The sequence below is a fragment of the Bos javanicus genome, chromosome 4 (genome assembly GCF_032452875.1).
Source record: "Bos javanicus breed banteng chromosome 4, ARS-OSU_banteng_1.0, whole genome shotgun sequence".
In the NCBI taxonomy this organism is placed as follows: Eukaryota; Metazoa; Chordata; class Mammalia; order Artiodactyla; family Bovidae; genus Bos; species Bos javanicus.
Genome location: NC_083871.1, coordinates 67,019,897 through 67,034,671, shown reverse-complemented (window position 1 = coordinate 67,034,671; position 14,775 = coordinate 67,019,897). Strand labels below are relative to the sequence as shown.

The 14,775-nt window shown below is 41.6% G+C and overlaps 1 protein-coding gene across 3 annotated transcripts in view; it reads right to left on the bottom strand.

Moving 5' to 3' along the window:
* SCRN1 (secernin 1) overlaps positions 1 to 14,775 on the bottom strand; it is a 66,164-nt gene that overhangs the window by 41,377 nt on the left and 10,012 nt on the right. For all 3 annotated transcript variants that reach the window (XM_061414249.1, XM_061414248.1, XM_061414250.1), the window contains exon 2: positions 2,525 to 2,684. In XM_061414249.1, the coding sequence (XP_061270233.1) occupies positions 2,525 to 2,683 (159 nt within the window). In that variant the 5' untranslated portion in view covers position 2,684. The remainder of the gene's footprint in view (positions 1 to 2,524; positions 2,685 to 14,775) is intronic.

The following is a 14,775-nucleotide window of genomic DNA, read 5'->3' as shown; positions in this document are numbered from 1 at the left end:
GAACCAAGTTAGTGGTGCAACATCAGAGGCAAGTGGTTCTGGTGAAAGTCCTATGGGCGACAGTCTGCCACTGCCCCAACCACAGACTAGAGCCATGACCTGCTCAACTCTGCCCATTCATCTCAGTGCTCCTGCTGAATTCACCCAGCATAACCAGCTCCTTGTAGAGTGCTATTGCTCTCTGGTGATGCTTAATGCTTTTAAAAGGCTGAAACAGAGATTCAGATAAGAAAATGAAATACACATGGATGAATACCCATTTAAAATGCACAATCACACAGAAAAATTGGTTTATTTTATACAATATAAAACACCAAAGGATAGAGGTTATGTCAGTGGCAAGAGCTTGTTAATTTACCAGCCCCCAATTTTTTTCCTCTAAATTCTTCATCCTTTAACAATTACTATTTAAACACATACAACTAACTATACCATAACCAAGAAGTTTATTCCATGAATGCAAAGATGATTCAATTTATCATTAAATAGAAAGTAAACAAAACAAAACAAGGGATTAGCTCCTGATTATCTCCTGATCTTTAACAAAATGTAACACCTGTTTCTCAGGGTTTTTAAAAAGCATTCAAAGCATGAACTGATGTACACTTTTTAACATGACAAAATGATATGAATCTCCATTACAAAGCCAGCATCTTACTTAATATGGAAGCACTAGAGTCTGCCCCACTTAGGTCAGGAACAAGGCAAAGATACCCACTTTCTCCATCGTTATTAATACTGAATCCAAGCCATAAGCCAAACAGATGAGAAAAGAAGAGATGTAAGAACAATTAAATTATCCATATTTTCAGGTTTTATAATAACATAGCTGGAAAATCAAAAAGAATCAGTAATAAAAGCTGACACAATAAATAAAAGAATTTAGTTTAAAAAGTAGAATGTAAAATTAACATAAAATAGCCTTCATGATGATTTGAGAGAATAGCATTGAAACATGTATATTACCATATGTGAAACAGATCACCAGTCCAAGTTCAATGCATGAAACAGGGCACTCAAAGCTGGTGCACTGGGACAACCCAGAGGGATGAGATGGGGAGGGAGGTGGGAGCGGGGTTCAGAATGGGGGACACATGTACACCCGTGGCTGATTCAGGTCAATGTAGGGCAAAAGCCACCCCAATATCGTAATTAGCCTCTGATTAAAATAATTAATTAAAAAAATAGCCATGATGAAGCACACTCTGGGAATATGGACAAATTGGCATTGTCTCACATTGTTGGTGGGAATGTAAAATGGCACAGCACCTATAGAAAGAAATTTGACAATACATAACAAAACCACATGGGCTTCCTAGGTGACTCAGTGGTAAAGAATCCTCCTGCCAATGCAGGAGACTCAGCAGACGTGAGTTCAACCCCTGGGTCGGAAAGATCCTCTGGAGGAGGAAATGGCAACCCACTCCAGCATTCTTGCTGGGATAATCCCATGGACAGAGAAGCCTCAAGGGCTACAGACCATGGGGTCACAAAGTGCTGGACATGACTGAGCTACTGAGCAAGCAGGCATAAGAAAACCACATACTTATATACCCTGTGACTCAGAAATTTCTAGACACCTATCTCTCAAAATATTTTGGGGATATCCCCAAAAATATGAACAGGTTTTTAAGCACTAAAAATAAGAATTGATGGATAAATTTTTAACATGATAAAACCATATAAACCAAGACCAGACACTGTGACAGGTGTACAAGGCTATTATGCACACCAGCACTATTTGTAATAGCAAAAGACTGGAAAACAATCCAAGTGTCTATCAGTATGAGACTGATTAAACTATGATTACATTCATAGAATGAGACACTATACAGCTCTAAATGAGGAATGAAGATGGTTACTCCAGATGGAATGACTTGCAGAACAGTTTCAGTTGAAAAATTCAAAGTGGAAAAAAGTATATACAGCATGCTGCTGCTGTTGCTGCTGCTAAGTCGCTTCAGTCGTGTCCGACTCTGTGCGACCCCATAGACGGCAGCCCACCAGGCTCCCCGTCCCTGGGATTCTCCAGGCAAGAACACTGGAGTGGGTTGCCATTGCCTTTTCCAATATAGCATGCTACCATTCATCTAATGAAGGAAGAAAGGAACTGTGACAAATATGCATATACACATGTGAGTGTGTTTGCTACACATACATGCAAATTTTTAAGTGGAAGGATAAACCCCAAACTTCCAAAACATTATTACCTATAGAAGAAAAGGGAAATAGAGAAATGATACAAAGGTAGAAGCTAGACTTCTCTGAATATATTTTATTTCATAGATTTGACTTTGGAGTGGGTAAATAGTTTACTTAATTATAAAACATGTGCCATAGCAATGAATTCTCTTTGGACCTGGGTTTTTAAGGCTACAAACAAACGAGAATGGAAAGAGTTATCAACAGAACCCACAAGAGAGTTCTGTGGGTAAATGGGTTTCCACATTAACAAGTCAAGGTGCTAGGCAAAGCCAGAGAAAGAGAATACGTGTTAACGGAGAGACAGTAACACGTGACTTACCTCAACCTTGCTCTCAGGTTCATGATCAGCAGCTGAGAAATACACAACCTCTTGTACTTCATCCCTGGGCCGAGCTGAATTTTTCCCAAATACCACCAGACCATCCTTTGCACGTGGCGGGAAGGCCACAAAGCAGTAACTTGGAGGAGCTACAGCCATCCTGAAAAGAGAGAGATGCCAGAGAGAGAATGGAAGCGGGCCTAACATGGAATATTCCACCAGTGAGCTCTTCAGACATATTTCACCAGCTAACTAAGTTTTACTGTTGAACTGTGTGCAGCGAGCTCCTTTGGAGATCCCAGCTGGCAAATGAAGCTGGGGTGTCTGGAGTAGAATTACACAGCCACTGAGACCAGATACTCTTAGTACTCTGTGGGATTAAATGAGCTCAGATTTGCAACAGAACACAGTGACAGCCAAAAGCGCAATGACGTAGGAGAAAGGAAAGGAGGTTATTGTTCCAGGCAGAAAACACATACCCATTGCAATCTGTCACAGCAATAGAAAAATAAATAACTGCGCCTTAAAACAGTGCACTACAGAAGTGCCTCTTGATCTAGAGGGCCATGGCTACCCTGTGATAGATTTTGGAGTGCTGATGGGGAAATGGGTCTGGAAATAAACTGAAAGATACCTCTCTCTTTTTATCTATCTTTACTCTACCTCAGTGACATCACACACAATCATCTCTAGGCTTTCTTCTCACCTCTCAAGCTGCTCCTGGGCTGGCTAGTTCCCTTCCACCTGGCCACTAAATATCTTCACAGCTTGGTCCTTCCTTCCTCATTTAATGCTCTTTCTGGGAAAACTCATCCATGCCCAGAGCTTCCCATGTCATTTACAAGCCAATGACCTACACATATAATTCCAGCTCAGTTCTCTCCTTGAGTTCTTGACCCACACACCCAGCCTAACTGATATCCAAAGCTGATTTCATCATCTTCCCAAAACTGGGTCCCTTCCTAAGGTTCCCTGTCTCAGTGGCCAGCTCCATCATCCATCTCATTGCAGCATCAGAATCTATCCTTACCATGTGCTTCTCCATTGCCTAACATATCACCAAGTTCTGTAAATTCAATCTCCTAAATCTCTACGTTGCAGCTGTGAAATTAAAAGATGCTTACTTCTTGGAAGGAAAGTTATGACCAACCTAGATAGCATATTCAAAAGCAAAGACATTACTTTGCCAACAAAGGTCCGTCTAGTCAAGGCTATGGTTTTTCCAGTGGTCATGTATGGATGTGAGTTGGACTGTGAAGAAAGCTGAGAGCCGAAGAATTGATGCTTTTGAACTGTGGTGTTGGAGAAGACTCTTGAGAGTCCCTTGGACTGCAAGGAGATCCAACCAGTCCATTCTGAAGGAGATCAGCCCTGGGTGTTCATTGGAAGGACCGATGCTAAAGCTGAAACTCCAATACTTTAGCCACCTCATGCGAAGCATTGACTCATTGGAAAAGACTCTGATGCTGGGAGGGATTGAGGGCAGGAGGAGAAGGGGACGACAGAGGATGAGATGGCTGGATGGCATCACTCACTCGATGGACGCGAGTTTGAGTGAACTCCGGGAGTTGGTGATGGACAGGGAAGCCTGGTGTTCTGTGATTCATGGGGTCCAAAAGAGCCGGACACAACTGAGCGACTGAACTGAACTGAAATCTCTACGGAAACTATCCACTTCTTCCCACTTGTACTACTCCTACCCTGCACCAAACCACCATCATCTCTAAGCCTGGATCATTGTAACTGCTCCTAAGGGGTGACGCTATATCAGCTATTAGTCTCTCTCCAAAACATTCCTCACATTGCACCCGAAGTGACCTTTTTAAAAGAAAGACTTGGGGACTCCCCTCGTGGTCCAGCGGTTGGGACTCCACACTGCCATCACAGGGGGCACAGGTTCAGTTCTTGATCTGGGAACTAAGATACCACACGTCACGTGTCCAAAAAAAAATTTTTTTTAATAAAATAAAAGGAAGGTTTGATCATGTCATTCCTGCTTAAAATCCTTCATATTGTTCGCATGGTTCTCAGAATAAAGACCAAAAGCTGATCAAGCCCATGTTGTCTCCCAGCCTCATCTCACATATTCACCCCTCCAGCCTCTCAACTCCAGGAGAGAGGCCCTTTTCTAATTTCTCAATACTCCACAGCCTTTGCACAAGCTGTACCCTCTTTCCTCAGCACTCCTTTCCCTGATCCCTACCATCAGTCAATTGTACTATAGGATCACAATCTAAAACAGCCCTGTAATTATTTTATTACCAACGATCAGTAATCAGTCTTTCTTCCCCGCACCAAAGTTTATCAATATGAAGGCAGGGGCCATGTCTCTTTTGCCCATCTCTGTAAACCCAGTACTACACAGTGTCTTCTGCAGGGTTACTGTTGTTGTTTAATTGCTAAGTCCTGTATGATACTTTTGTGACCCCAGGGACTGTAGCCCGCCAGGTTCCTCTGTCCATGGGATTTCCCAGGCAAGAATACCAGAATGGGTAGCCATTCCCTTTTCCAGGGGATCTTCCAGACCCAAGGACTGAATCTTCATTTCCTGCATTGGCAGGTGGATTCTTTACCACTGAGTCACCAGGGAAGCCCCCCCTTCTGCAGGGTAGATGCTCAATAAATAATGAACAAGTGTTCAGTCCTTCCTTAATGCTCCACCAAACTGCGGTTGACTCTCTACAGCTCTTTCTCAGCACCACGCTTCTGCACCCACTGCAGTCCCCCTCCCTTAGCCTCTACACATGTCCTTCAGGATCTGATTCAAAAACTCCCTCTCTTTCAAAAAGCCTTCTATGAAGAACTCTGTCATTTTCTCAGCATCCATAAACACGGATGCATCTAGTCTGTCTGAGGATAACATGCCTCTGTTATTTATAAATGTACTGCTTCAGATGTTTCAAATAAAGCTCCCTGAGGGCAGAACCTATGCCACCCAATTACAGTAGCTCATTCTCCAACTCTCTGAATTATAGACACTCAACAAACATTATTATTGAGCCAACTATCATATTTGTGCCATGAATTACAAATTAAATGTGTTTTATTTTATGAACCTAAGATAAAATGTGAAGTAAAGCAATATTCCCAGAAAAGCAACCAGGATTCAAACCTCAGCCCTGCCAATGCCACCTACTAGCTGTGTGACCTTGAGCAAGTTACTTTACCTTTCTGAGCCTAAGTTTTCTTTCCACAAATGTTTTGCTCCAGCCCACAGATTTATCATGAATATCAAATGAAATGATGTTTGAGAAAATATTTTGAAAACTATGAGTAAATAAAAAAAAAAAAGAAAACTATGGAGGCTACCTGGGTTCTGACTGTTCAAATACGGCAGCGTTTCAAAAATTTCCATTGAACACGTCAATGAAAATCAACTCTCCTCACTCACAACTAGAGCAGCTATCAAGTCACAGTCAGGAACCTTCTGTGTTTAGAAACATCTTTGTGAGACAATGTTGCTACATGTGTACCCAAACTTACTTCAGGTTAGTCTGCACATGCACACCCAGACTGTCAGAGCTCTTCCAAGCGGTGTTTCTGGCAGGTCCCTCTCCAGGGCACAGAGAAGTAGGGGAGTCCCTAAGTCTGAAAATCATTTCCTGCTGCATACATGCTCAGTTGTGTCCAACTCTTTGCAACCACCTGAACTGTAGCCTGCCCAGCTCCTCTGTCCATAGAATTTTCCAGGCAAGATACAGGAGTGGGCTACCATTTCCTACTACAGGGGATCTTCCTGACCCAGTGACCAAACCAATGTCTCCTGCATCTCCTTCTTTGGCAGGCAGATTCTCTACCACAGCGCCACCAGGGAAGCCCCGACATTCCTTCTAGCTCAGGAAAATATCCTCCAGTCCTTTAAAGGGAAAGAAAAGGTGAGAAGATAAAGAGTCTCCAGTTCTTTCTCCTCTTAATCTTTTCCATTTTCACAAAACCACATTATCTTCAAATTTGAAGGGGAGAGACAGACAAACCAAGACTCCATGTATGTAAGAAAGACCTACAATAATTGTAATAAGATGCCTGTATAGAGGGCTCCTAAAATTAGGAGGTGAGAGGAACTGCAGGCTAAGCCAAATAAAGTGAAAGAGACACAGAAGAAAACATGCAGAAAGGACACATTTCCTTGTCTTTGTATGGTTCACATAGGCAATGGGAATTCCCCTCCTTCCCAACTGTTGGGCCATGTCAAAAGTACTGGCATCAATCAAAACTATGAACAGAACCTTATTTTACTCGATCCTTAAAAATGGTAAAAAAAAAAAAAAAAAGTAAAAATCCACTGGTCTTGAGTTTACAGATGTATCTGCAGAAAACAAGCAACACAGATGGCTTTTCTGACGAGCACTTATTCTTCAGCCTGGACATCTGCTTGGTCAACAAGTCATCTGAATCACCTGACCACGACCATTATACAGGCAACAGAAGCGCAGGGAAGTTGGCTTTTCTGCTGAATTTTGGGAATGATTGGGAATGCCAGAAGGGAGCAGAATTTTTATGTCTATTTTTTTTTAATGCTAAATCAATCAACAAACTATGTATTACAGCCTACAGCAAACTAGCCAAGGCAAATTGTCCATTTGCTTTTCCTAGATCACCATTCTACACAACAACTAGCCTCGGAGATAACCTAGTAGATCCTTGTCTATTCTCTAGATTAGTGCTGTCCAAAAGAATTTTCTGCAATGACAAAAATGTTTTATCTCTACTGTCTAATATGGCGGCCACCAGCCTCAAATGGCTATTGGTATGTAGTTACTATAATTAAGGAGTTAAATTTAAAATTTTATTACAAACTTCAGTTAAATTTAAATAGCCATACATGGGAGGTAGAAATTCTATTGGACAGAGCAGCATTACAACTTTCCAATAAACCCAGAAATGAAGATTTTCACATTGAGGTTTCCAGAAGTACTTCTTTGTGAAATCGTTCATTTGTTCTAGGGCTTCCCAGGTAGTCCTAGTGGTAAAGAAACTTCTTGTTAACAAAGGGGGGCAGAAGAAATGTAGATTCAATTATCTTTGTGGGAAGATACCCTGGAGGAGGAAATGGCTACCCACTCCAGTATTCTTGCCTGGAGAATTCCATGGACAGAGGAGCCTGGGGGGACACAACTGAATCAACTTAGCACAATGATACTTATTTTAATGACAAAACAGGCTATCACCCACTTATACTGAATTAGCAAAAAAGAGGCATGATACTTTTAAAAGAGGGAGGAAAATAAACATTAGGAAGAGGCTACTGAACTCAGGACCTGAACTGAGTTTATAAGCAAGCTCCTTCTTCCAGAGGCTAAAGGTGATCACAGCCCTGAAGAATAATTCCATTTTCCTTGATGTGAATCTCACATTCCTAACTCTGAATATACCAGGAAAGTGGCCCTCATTGCTACCTGGAAAACCCTTTGTGTACTTGGCTGGTCAGCTCCTCTCTTCACTTCCTAAATGAACTGTTGATACTTTCACTTCTCTTCAAACTTCCAACTACTTCCTCTAAACAGATATTTCACTTCCTAGTCCTCAAAAGACAGATGGCTGGCGGGAGGCGGGGGGTGTGGGGGGAGACTGTTCCAGAAGGAGGATATGCAGGTTTCAAGGCACTGAAGCTGGAGAAGGGGAAGGAGTCAATATATCGAAAAGCCAGTGTGGCTGAGGCCAGAGAGAATGGGAAAAAGGCTGAGAGGCAGGTAGACAGGCTGGCTCCTGTTGGGTCTTATAGGAGGTGGTAGGGATTTTAGGGTCTATCCCACAATAAACACTAAAGCCACTGACGGGTTCTAAGCCAGATTTTAGGAAGGAAATGGAACCGGTGCACAGACAACTTTTCAAAGAGGTTGCTACATTAGGGAGGAGACAGTGCAGCAGATGGAAGGTAATTCCTTTCCTAAGTGTCTACTCTAAGGAAGGGCTTCCCAGGTGGCTCAGACTGTAAAGGATCTGCCTGCAGTGTGGGAGAACCAGGTTCTGTCCCTGGATTGGGAAAATCCCCTGGAGAAGGAACTGGCAACCCACTCCAATACCCTTGCTTGGAGAATTCCATGGATAGAGGAGCCTGGAGGGCTACAATCCATGGGGTCACAAAGAGTTGGGCATGATTGAGCAACTAATACACATATACACACTCCAAGGAAATGATCAGGAATATGGGTAAGATTTATGCACAAAAGAGTGCATTACAGCAGTATTTATACAGGTGAAAAACTGGCCCAAACTTAACTGTCCAGCATCAGAGAAGTGGCTAAAATTTTATGCTACGTCTATATGGTGGAACACCATAAAACCGTTAAAATGTTTGTGAACCGTTTTTAATTGAATGGAAAAATGGTGTGGGGAAGTGGAGGGGGGATCCAAAGTAAATTATCTTAACTATGTGAAAATATGCATAAAAAAAAACCAGAAGTAGTAGCCTGACCACTAAATGCTTTGTTTTTCTATATTTTCTTTTGTTTTGATTTTCCTACAAGTACTTATATTTATTTAATTACACAAAAAAGATTAAAAAAAATTAAACCTGGGAGTATTGCCAATTTAGGAATTTAATTTCAAATTAAAAATTTGGCTCTATTTCTGTGTCCCAACATCTACAATTTTAAAACTGGGGACATCCCCAGCAGTCTAGTGGTTAAGACACTGTGCTTCCAAGCAAGGGGCCTGGTTACCAACCCTGGTAAGGGAACTAAGATCTCTCAAGCTGGGTAGCAAGGCCAAAAACAAGAAATTTCAAAACTGGCAAATTCTTATTTGAGTTATAGTTAGGACAAATTATTTATTCAGTATTATAGTTATTCTCTGGTATTTTGTTTTCTTTTTTTTCCTTTACAGTCTGCCCAATTCAGAATTACTCAAAGAGTACACAAATTTGCATTACTATTTTTTATACAAATAGCGGGCAGGCCTCCTACAGTCGCCTCCTTAAACAGGAAAAGAAAAACTAGCCAATCAGAAAGTCAATTTTCTGCTGACCCTGAGATGAAATTCTTTTGAAACTGATTCAAGGGATCTCAATTTTGTTCCCATTATCTGTCATACTCTTGGCTAACATACCAGATATTCCACTAAAAAAAATCTGAGATGTTAACTCTTCTATATACTGTATAAATATGTATTTTGAAGTCTCTGTTTACAGTATTTTTATAAACTGTTAAATCATTCATGTATGAAACAAAAGACTGACTTTACAATTTCTCTCCTTTCCCTCTATCTTATCTAGCATTATGAGAAATCATAATCTCCTCTCTGAAGAAAAATAAAATAAAATTTAATTAACTCCGAATCATACATGCTAATACAGAAATCTATTGCGTAGTTTTTTTTTTCATCATTTATAATCAGCTTTAGAAAACAGAATAATTATTCAATAATGGGTTTTCTATAACTACACTCTACTTAAACCAGCATCAGAATCAATGAACAAAGCTTACTCAAGAAATAAAGAGATGACTGATGGCTTTTTTTCTTAACTTGCTCACTTTGAGGCACAATTCTGAAGCAATCTCTGAGTCATGAGGATCCAGAAGTGGGGATGGGGATACAGGATTATACTACAGACCTAAAACTGAACCCAGGAATGTCTGAAGCAGTGTTTCCTGAACAGCATGTTGTGGTCATTTTGTGGGTTATGGAATCAACCTAGTGGACAAGATCAACATTTTTTAGAAAAGAACATGTGCATCTCACATAGGAAGGCTAAGCGTTGGCGCAAGAAACTTTACATTCAAAGATACACACAAGTGTAGGCACTGGGCTACAATACAACATTTCTTTACTACGGGTTTCAAGCAAAAATCTTTAAAAGCAACAGGCTTAGAGGGCAGGTCTACTGAATAGGCTTCTTTGTGGTAAATACCAACTGGGATTCTTGCCAGGAAAACTAACGGCTCCAATTAATGAAACTCTCTAATTTAACCCTTGTAGACAATTAAACTGACAGGCATTTCCTAGGAAGTATTTGTTAAGAATATTTCAAAGTGCGTTTATCTGTACTTTATTCCAAATAGAATAAGCCAGTCATAAAAATGCAAATGCTGTATTTCACTTATATGAGTTAGCTAGAGTAGTGAAATTCATAGAGGCAGAATTAGAATGGTGGTTACCAGGGGCTGGACCAGGGAGCGTCAGGATAGGGAGAAGGATGGACAGTTGTTTAATGGATACACGGAGTCAGTTATGCAGGGTGAAAAACCTATGGGGATTGGTTGCACAATAATACAAATATTCTTAGCACAATTAAACTGTACACTTAAAATGGTTAAGATAGTAAATCTTATGTGTACTTTTTATCATATTAAACATTTTTTAAAAATCAAATATCCACAGGTGGCTCAAGGCTACAGTAGTGGCCTGGGCAGCTTTAGATATGGTGCCATCAGTTGTGGGAAAGTATTTCTAAGATCAGTTTCTAACCATCAAAATCTTTTCAGGATTCACGACTTCCTCTTGGGAATTACAACTGCAGAGTCCCTGAGCTCACAGCATCAGAGCTGCGTCGCCCAACATCCCCCCTCTGACTGGTGACGGGAGGCTGGGTACAGGCTTAGGGGGCTGGAGTGCTGCGCCTCTGTAACTAGGAGACCGCTTACAGAATGTCTAGACAAGGAAGGAGGTAGCTGCATGGGAAAGAAGGTCTTTGTCCTCAAGTTCAGTGAGTAGTTATTGAAGGGCATGAATGTTCCAAGCCAAGGAGGGGTTTTCTTCATCTGAATGCCAAACTACCCTGCCCCTTTTATCTCAAAAAAGCTACAGTGGCCCTCATCGGTCACCGTACCCAGTAATAAGAAAGCCTTGAATTGCCTGAGAGGAAGAAAATGACTGTCTGTATAAGCTATAGGTTTATTAGCTGTCTTGCAAATAACTGTGACAAAGGATCTTTACTTGCACAAAGAAATGAAAGCCGAATGTCCTTACTTTCCAAGCTCCCAGCTTTACTGAGCAGATTGGGTAAGTTTAAAGTCCATGTACATTAATTACCTTCTTTCAGAAAAGCAAAGAAGAATGTATTCTATTATTTATTGATAAATTCATTTTTTAAATCATTGACATTCCTGCTGAATTGAAAACAGGACAAATGATACTCACTCATAAATTTCCTTTCCTATCTTTTATCTGCTATTGAGATAGTAAGGAATAAATACGGTGTTTGGAAAAGGAATTATCCAACTGAATTGAGATGAAAACACCAGTTGATGGAAGGTACATACATCAGACTCATCAATTTCTGCCTGATAAATAAAAAAGATGCTATTAAGTGTCTTATTGAAAGCTCAAGACAGCAGAGCACAAAGCTTTAGGACTAGACAGCCAGTGATTTCCAGCTTCTAATATTCAGTGTCTTTAAGGAGGAATTATCTAATGGAAGACCACATAGGGTATTGAGTGAGTAGGCAGGTTTTGGAAGCAATCTGAGTTCAAATCTCAACCCTGTGTCACCGTTCTGTAACAGAGATAACAACAGGGTTATGGTGAGGTTCAAATGAGCTCAAACAAAAAGCGCTCAGAATGCCATCTGGGACACAGTAAGGACACATCACCGTGAGGGTGAGAAAAGGTACGTGATGAAGGTCATTCCTTTGTCAAGATCTGATCTGAACAAACCAGACTTTAGAAACTTGGCTTTTTCCTTACGGTGTCTAGTGCTCTTTTACCTTTTGAAGATGTGCTCCATTGTCACTTAATGTCTTTTAAGAGCTGGTCACTATTCCCTTTCCCTAAGTCCAAGGGCAACACCTACCTCTGACAGCTGATTCCTATAGAGTTCAATGCCACTCATTCACTGTCACATTTCTGAGCAGCATGGGCTGGTTTAAGGGTGGCAGGTTGTGCATTTATTTGGTTTGGTCCACAGCACTGGCCTAAACTGGTGGCTTCCTTGGTGGCTCAGACAGTAAAGAATCTGCTTGCAATGCAGGAGACCCAGGTTTGATCCCTGGGTTGAGAAGATCCCCTGGAGAAGGAGATGGCAACCCACTCCAATATTCTTTCCTGGAGAATTCCATGGACAGAGGAGCCTGGTGGGTTACAGTCCATGGGGTCGCAAAGAGTTGGACACAACTGAGCGAGTAAAACTTTCACTTGCACTTCTTTCAGAGCATTGGCCTATACGGTGAGTTTGTATGTCTTTAACCTGAATTGGCAGCTAACATTGGCAAATCTAGAGATTTTCCATAGAAATTCAGATATTTAGCATCTCCTGAAAACTCAAAAGATCTGGCAACACTGGGTCCACACTCTTGCATGTCAGCAAGATTGGAGCTGGGAAGGGTTCCTGCCACAGTCCCCTCCACCCCGATACTGAGGCCAATGGAAGTGTCACCCATGGTCCCCGCCTTGCACTACTGCTCTTTTTGGTTCTTTCTTTTCTCATTGTCAGGTCAACTGTGCTCATTTACACTACTTACTTAGCCTTGTAGTCCCATATGCACAGTGGCAAGAGAAGGACACACTTTACAGACAGAGACCCTTGTTCGTGTCCTGACTCTACCTTCGAACCATGGGAAATAGGCAGGTTAATGAACTCTCTCTGAGCCAGAGTTGCCCCATGTGAAAATAAGACATATTTTCACATATGTCATATACAACATAGCACTCATATCAGATCAGATCAGACCAGATCAGTCGCTCAGTCGTGTCTGACTCTTTGCGACCCCATGAATCGCAGCACGCCAGGCTTCCCTGTCCATCACCAACTCCTGGAGTTCACTCAGACTCACGTCCATCGAGTCAGTGATGCCATCCAGCCATCTCATCCTCTGTCGTCCCCTTCTCCTCTTGCCCCCAATCCCCCCAGCATCAGAGTCTTTTCCAATGAGTCAACTCTTCGCATGAGGTGGCCAAAGTACTGGAGTTTCAGCTTTAGCATCATTCCTTCCAAAGAAATCCCAGGGCTGATGTCCTTCAGAATGGACTGGTTGGATCTCCTTGCAGTCCAAGGGATTCTCAAGAGTCTTCTCCAACACCACAGTTCAAAAGCATCAATTCTTCGGCACTCAGCCTTCTTCACAGTCCAACTCTCACATCCATACATGACCACAGGGAAAACCATAGCCTTGACTAGACGATCCTTTGTTGGCAAAGTAATGTCTCTGCTTTTGAATATGCTATCTAGGTTGGGCACTCATATATACCTGAGATCAAATGGAAAGTATACCGTCCTGTGGTTGTATACAGTGGATGCTCAATAAATGTTCCTTTTCCTCCCTCCTACTAGTCACTGGTCAGGAGTTTACCACTTTTCCAACAATCCCTACTATGTTCCTTCATCCTCTCACTGAAGGTTTGCACCTGGCTCATCAGACACACTCATATTCCAATGTGTAACTAAAATGTGCTTAGAGGATCAGACTGGAGTGATGGAGCCTCTAGATTGAAGCATCAGTTTATAGAGAATACAAAGGACAACTATGGGGATGAAATCAGCAAAATCCAGGCTATGAGAAACTCTATAGGACAAATCTGATTTCTTCAACAAAAACTGCAAGAAAAAAAAGATGAAGAGACAAAGTTACTTAAGAGATGTACCAGCCGATTGCAATGAGTGGGACTTATTTAGACCCTGACTTAAACAATCTGTACAAAAATTTTATGACAGTTAGGGGACATTCCCCAGTGTTCCAGTGGTTAGGACTGTGATTTTAATGCCAAGGGCCCTGGGTTCAAATGCCAGTCAGGGAACTAGGTGCAGCAAGGCAGAAAAAAAAAAAAAACAAAACACCTATTCTCTTTACTTAAAAAGTAATGCACATGATGTTTAAAATTCTTTTAAGGTTAGAAATAGCTCTGTATGTGTGTGCTCAGTTGTGTCCAATTCTTCGCAACCCCATGGACTATAGCCTGCCAGGCTCCTCTGTCCATGTGCTGGACTAATCAACTTGTAAGTTTTTCAGGGGCTCAGATATCTCTTTGAGTAAGGATAACTGGAGGTAGGGAGGATGGAGAGGGATTTCAGTTTGCCTCGGTATATTAGTGCACTGGGAGAAGAGGAGAGCCCCTGTTTCCCTCTATCTTGCTATATCTCTTTGGACTATGAGCCCTATGAGGGCAAGGACATTTACATAATTCCTTATTTCCCCAGGAACCTAGTACACAGGCTGGCACATGATAAGACCTGGACAAATGTTTGTTGAGCAAATGAAGGGGAAAGGGTATCTATCTATATTTCATCTTCAATGAGAGAAAGAACAGGAAAATCTGATTCTGACATGGTGCTCCCAAGCTGTGGTTGAATCAACGGGATTCACACTGGACCACACATG